This window comes from Vespula vulgaris, chromosome 1 (assembly GCF_905475345.1).
Source record: "Vespula vulgaris chromosome 1, iyVesVulg1.1, whole genome shotgun sequence".
NCBI lineage: Eukaryota > Metazoa > Arthropoda > Insecta > Hymenoptera > Vespidae > Vespula > Vespula vulgaris.
The window spans coordinates 1,281,069-1,287,500 of record NC_066586.1 but is presented as its reverse complement, the minus strand read 5'-3'; the positions used below and the strand labels follow the sequence as shown (position 1 = coordinate 1,287,500).

At 33.3% G+C, this 6,432-nt stretch overlaps 1 protein-coding gene across 2 annotated transcripts in view; it reads left to right on the top strand.

Moving 5' to 3' along the window:
• LOC127063529 (circadian locomoter output cycles protein kaput) overlaps positions 1-6,198 on the top strand; it is a 6,664-nt gene extending 466 nt beyond the window's left edge. Inside the window, exons 1-12 of one of the 2 annotated variants that reach the window (XM_050993466.1) lie at positions 1-709; positions 2,274-2,318; positions 2,437-2,585; positions 2,814-2,905; positions 3,015-3,219; positions 3,288-3,383; positions 3,514-3,589; positions 3,713-3,951; positions 4,015-4,265; positions 4,428-4,892; positions 5,018-5,191; positions 5,303-6,198. The exon at positions 1-709 is cut by the window's left edge and continues 461 nt beyond it. In XM_050993466.1, the coding sequence (XP_050849423.1) occupies positions 669-709; positions 2,274-2,318; positions 2,437-2,585; positions 2,814-2,905; positions 3,015-3,219; positions 3,288-3,383; positions 3,514-3,589; positions 3,713-3,951; positions 4,015-4,265; positions 4,428-4,892; positions 5,018-5,191; positions 5,303-5,818 (2,349 nt within the window). In that variant the 5' untranslated portion in view covers positions 1-668 and the 3' untranslated portion in view covers positions 5,819-6,198. The remainder of the gene's footprint in view (positions 710-2,273; positions 2,319-2,436; positions 2,586-2,813; positions 2,906-3,014; positions 3,220-3,287; positions 3,384-3,513; positions 3,590-3,712; positions 3,952-4,014; positions 4,266-4,427; positions 4,893-5,017; positions 5,192-5,302) is intronic. The other variant, XM_050993475.1, reaches the window with a different exon arrangement.
• The last annotated feature ends 234 nt before the right edge of the window (positions 6,199-6,432 follow it).

The following is a 6,432-nucleotide window of genomic DNA, read 5'->3' as shown; positions in this document are numbered from 1 at the left end:
AGAGAGAGAGAGAGAGAGAGAGAAAGAGAGACAGAGACAGAGAGAAAAAGAAATCAGACGGAGAAAGAAGTAGAGAAGGTTGAAAGCATAGAGTATACTCGTTGCTATATAGCCGAAGAAGGGTGAAAAGGAGGTAGGTGCGCGTTCGCGCGTCGAAAAATGTGGCGGTGCTGCCGGTGGAGGAGCCGCCACCTCGAAGAAGAGAACGAACCGAGGAGAAAAGGAACGACGACAACGAACTCAACGAGAACAAAATCAACGACGACGACAACGACGACAAGAACGACGACGACGACGACGACGACGAGGACGACGACGAGGACGACGATAGCTGGTACAACGGGAACAGTTAGCAGGAGGAGAAGGAGGAGAAGAAGTTGGATTTCGAGGATCGAACGAAAAAATTTCAGAGAAAGAGGCTGCCAGTATATTCTTCTACAAAGAGAAACCATAATTCTCCTACGTTAGAAAACGTGTCGGCTCAGACTTGTCGTCACAATCATCATAATCGTCATCATTATCATTCTATAATCGGCTAAATCAACGAAAGATCTACCAGAGAAGAAAGCTTTCAAAGTGCGCAAGTTCCTTGTTGTTGCAAGACGCAACAATTTTTTTTTTCTTCGACAGCACCCCCTCCACGCTCTTCGCTACCACCCCTTTTATGTATGGCGAGTTATACGCGGGAACGTTCATCCAGACAATCCGAGTGAGTGTGATCGAGTTTTTAAGAAAAAGGTTTTCGTATTGAATCATTCTCTCTCTCTCTCTCTTTCTCTTTCTCTCTCTTTCTATCTCTATCTCTCTATCTCTCTATCTCTCTATCTCTATCTCTATCTCTATCTCTATCTTCTTTCCTTCTCTACTACCGTTCATACTATACATTTTCTTATTGAGACGGGAATACAGTGCAAATAGTTTATGCGGACCGTCACCGGACGCTGTGTCTGACGTCGACCGTCTATATTCACTTACCTGCCTTATGTTTGCCCTACCATCTCCACTTCCACCACCATTATCATCACCACCACCATCACCATCGTTTTTGCTCGATCCTATCGAACGTGTGGAATTTTGCAGCACGATAAAATACACACGCTTTTACACACGAGTACAACTTACCGCATTCTTGTGTAATTTTCTATTTTTCTTTTCTTTTTTTCTATTATTTTTTTGCTTCTTTCCTTTTTCTATCGCGAAAAGAAATAAAGAAATAGGAAAATTCAAATCGTTACATTAACCACGTTCTTGTTCTTATTTTTATGGCGTTCTCTCGTGTTCCCGTGTGTTTTTGTATTCATTTATTTAATCAACGATTTGATCGTTGATTAACGATTGATAATACGTTACCATTCGATCATCGAATGACTTCAATGGATCGATGATTAAACATATGCATTCGTTGTTATATATCGTTTCTTTTTATTTAATTAACTTGATATTGTTGATTGGGAAAATATTTCGTTTATAAATATACAGATTTCGTTATATCAATTTGTCGGACATTATTCTTTAATCGTGATCATAGATCTTTCATAATTATTCTATATTACGTTAAAACGATGATACATTGTTTATTCCTCATTTCGTTTACGACGTTTCGTCGATATTCATTCTAATCAACGTTTTCGATTGTATTCAATGATTATATCAATGATTCTATTTGATTTTTAACACATTACGCTTACGAGATAGTTTATGTTATCGACGTGAATAATAATTGCACGTTGTAATAAAAATTTCAATCTCATCAAACTACGAATGAATTCTTATGAAATAGATTTACTTTTACAAATATATTTTTATAGTTATTATGATGACTATAAAGTAAATTTACGATCTTTTAAACTTACAAATTCTTTCCATATGTTTTCTTACAGAAAACTTTCTATACGATATAAATTTATTATTATTTTTTCAAACGAAAAACCGAATGACATCGTACTCGTCGAAAGATTATTTTATTTAATTGATCGATGTCTTTATATATATATATATATATATCTTTCTCTCTCTTTCCCTCTCTTTTGACGAGACGCGTTTATGTTACGTATGACGTAATAGTATACCACGACGATGATGTTTCTTTCTTGTATACGTCTATGTGAGGTCGATAACATTCACAACGTGTAAAAGCAAAAATCAAAACTTTTTAAAAATTATTTTATACACAATTTCGAATGCATCGAAAATGTTTATTAGGTGATTAGAAGAATTCATGATTAATAGAAAATATTATAATGTTTAAATTAATATGTTTTTGCATTGATCAGTGATACCATGGACGATGATATCGATGACAAGGATGATACGAAACGGTAAGCTTTACGTATAACGCGTTATAAATTAATAGTAAATTTTTTTCAATTTTTATTCTTTTTTTCTACTTCTTCCTTTTTCTTTATCCTCTCTTGTTTTTTTTTTTTTTTTTTTTAGAAAGTCACGTAATCTCAGCGAGAAAAAACGCCGAGATCAATTCAATATGTTGGTGAGCGAGCTCGGAAGCATGGTGAGCTCAAATACACGAAAAATGGATAAGTCCACGGTGTTGAAGTCCACTATCTTATTTTTGAAGAATCACAATGGTATGTTTGACGAAATGCAATTGTTCTTTTTTTCTTTTTTTTTTTTTATAAATAGAAATGATCGATTTATAAAGATTTATAAAGTTTATAAATCTATTTTTATAAAGATAAAGAAATTATTTATACATAAAGATGTTATTTATAAAGATAACGAAAAATAATAGTTTTTTCAAAATATGATTATTTATATATATATAATAATATTATATTATATTATATCTATTGCAGAAGTAGCAGTTAGATCTAGAGTACATGAAATACAAGAGGATTGGAAGCCATCATTTTTATCTAATGAAGAATTTACTCATCTTATATTAGAGGTAAATAATAAATGATCGATTCTTATTATTATTATTATTATTATTATTATATATATAATTCGTTTTATATAAAATTAATAATAATTTATTGTTATAATTTACATTATAGGCATTAGATGGATTCATAATGATATTTTCATCTAATGGACGTATTTATTACGTTTCCGAAAGCGTCACATCACTTCTCGGTTATTTACCAAGTGAATTAGAAAATACAACTATATACGATATAGCTTATCAAGAGGATCAATCTCATCTTTATAACGTTCTCCTCAATCCTGATAGTATCAGAGATCGACGTACCGTTAAGAAAGGTATCTTAAAACAATAATAAAATCTAATTGATGATTAATTAGAAATGGTCGATCATTTTTATCTATAGAGGATCAAGTATCGTTTACGTGTCATATCAAAAGAGGTGGATTTGATTTTCAAGAGGATCCGATATACGAGCTCGTTCAATTTATTGGATATTTTCGTGAGTACAACTTCTTTCTTTTTTCTCTTTTATATATATATATTCATTTGCATAACACAGAGAAGAATTAATTATTATAATAATTAATATTTATATATTAAAAATAATTATTATAAAATATTTAATAAAGGTACCGACGTGGATACCAACATGGACAATTTACTTCCTAATACAAGGTTTAACAACATGTGTGGATCAGATACCAAGTAAATTAATTTTACAATTTTTATTAAATTTTTGTGATATATATATATAATAAAAAAATAAATCTTTACGATATATATATACATATATATATGTATATATCGCATATATTATATTATTTGCAGAATGGTTTTTGTTGGAACAGGCCGACTTCAGACACCGCAGTTGATACGAGAAATGTCGGTCATGGACAGTACCAAATCAGAATTCACTTCTCGGCACAGTCTTGAATGGAAGTTTTTGTTTCTAGATCATAGGGCTCCACCGATTATCGGATATCTACCTTTCGAAGTTTTAGGTACATCCGGCTACGATTATTATCACGTTGATGATTTGGATAAAGTCGTCACTTGTCATGAATCTCGTAAGTCATAAAATGAAGTCTCCTATTTTGTAATCAATCTCGTCTCATGAAAGATATTTTCAGTGATGCAGAAGGGCGAGGGTACCTCTTGTCACTATAGATTTCTAACTAAAGGCCAACAATGGATATGGTTACAAACTAGATTCTTCATAACTTATAACCAATGGAATTCAAAGCCAGAATTCATTGTTTGTACTCATCACGTTGTAAGTTATGTAGACGTGATGAAGGAAATGCGCAAAGATACTGGAACAACAAATTTCAATAAAACGCATACCCAAGACGTAATTCTAATGCCATTGAAACAACAACAGGTTGTTCATAATAATCCTCTCTTTCTCTCTCTCTCTCTCTCTCTCTCTCTCTCTCTCTCTCTCTCTCTCTTTACGTATTTATACGTTATTTAAATCATTTTTTCTTTCATTTATTTATATATTTACTTTTTTATAGTAATATTATATTATTACTTTCATCAGGTAAGCACTACTTGTCAAATACCTATGACACAATGGCCAACAAAATTGTCAAAAAATTCAAAGACGATCAGAGGTGGATCAGACACATCTTCCATTTCGACATCCTTACGAAGTTCGCCACATTCGCAAATAACTAGGCACGATTCGAGAACGAAAACAGCATCTGTCAGTAGTTCGGTTGCCTCTCAACCAATCCCAATGGAAGGTTGTCAACAACAACCGCAGCAACCACAGCAACCGCAGCAACAACAACAGCAACCACAACCACAACCACAACCACAACCACAACCACCACAACAACAACAACAACAACAACAACAACAGCAACATCAATTGGGAGATGATCAATCCTGTATAAATTTTATCGAACCAACGCAATATGCCATGGTTAATCTTCAACCTGTTGTAACAACTGGCTTTGCTACACCTTCAGCATCTTTAATATCCACTTTACCTACGCACGAGGTATTAATGATAAGAATAAAAAAGATATATATATATATATATATATATATATATATATATATATATATATAATAAAAATTTCTTCAAACGAAGAACATTCTTTTCTTTTTTTCTTCTTTTTTTAGATGCTTCATCAACAAGGCATCGTAATGACGCCCGCTCAAAATCAAATACAGGACGAGTTACAACGTAAACACGAGGAATTGCAACAGCTGATTGTTCATCAACAGGAAGAGTTGAGAAGAGTCTCCGAACAATTGTTCATCGCCAGATACGGGATATTGTCGCCTCTACTTAACGTCAGAAAGAATTTTATTTATTAAATTAAATTATTGTTATAGTTAAAAAATTGTTGTAATTGTAAGAAATGCTTTTGTCAGGAAATTTTTAATCGATGATTATTATTTTAGTCGGGAATATCGTACAATGCGACGAACACGTGCCAACAAACGAATCGGTGCAACACAAACGCAAACGTCCAATTACCTACATCGACGAGCGTTCAAGGTGTAAATATGTTGTCGTTACCGATCACCGTGCCAGTACCTATAGTGCCAACGGAATTATTTCCACATGCCTTACCGGTTAGTCCTGTATCACCAACGGTTTCCGGAGTGGCTCATGTTAGCGTTAATACGATGATACAAACGCAGCAACCTCAACAACAACAATCGCAACAATCTCAACAGCAACCTCAACAGCAACAACTTCAACAACATCAGCAACAGCAACAGCAACAACAACAGCAGCAACAACAGCAACAGCAACAACAGCATCAACAACAACAACAACAGGGTCCATCCACTCAACAAAATGGAAATCCGGCAGAGCTCGTGCCTTTTCAAATATGTCCGCCACAAACCGATATACTTTACGGTAATATCGAAGTGCCAGGTGCTCAACAACAGAGATCGACAAAAAACTGATCCCCGTTAGTTCGAGTGAATATTATTAAAAGAATACTATAGTATTTAGGTTAGAGTTTTGTGACAAGACTCCGACTTTCTTGGAGAGGATTAAAAATCAAGTATTCTAATGAAGGATCTGATTCCATGTGAAAAGTACAAAAGGTTTATTAATTATTAGAGTCGGTGGTGAGAGGCTTAATTGCTCCTAACAAATGTTAGATTATAAGTCCGTCGGAAATCGTGACATTATTATATTCTTAAGAGAGAGGAAGAGGAGGAGAGAGAGAGAGAGAGAGAGAGAGAGAGAGAGAGAGAGGAAGAGAAAAAATCATACACTAAAACAAATACGATATACAACGACAAACGATGAATACAAATCACCCACATTTTTAGGAAGAAATGGAGGACAGAAAGGATGTAAATGATTTTTTGCATAAAATAAATTTTTTTGAATAAACAAAGAAATACAAAAGAACAAGAAGAAGAAGAAGGCGAAGAAGAAGAAGAAGAAGAAAGAACACAAATATATTTACAATGATAAGCAAAAAGTAATATATTTTGTTGTACATGCATTATATATATATTGTATATATATATTATATATATTATATATATTTATTATATATATATAT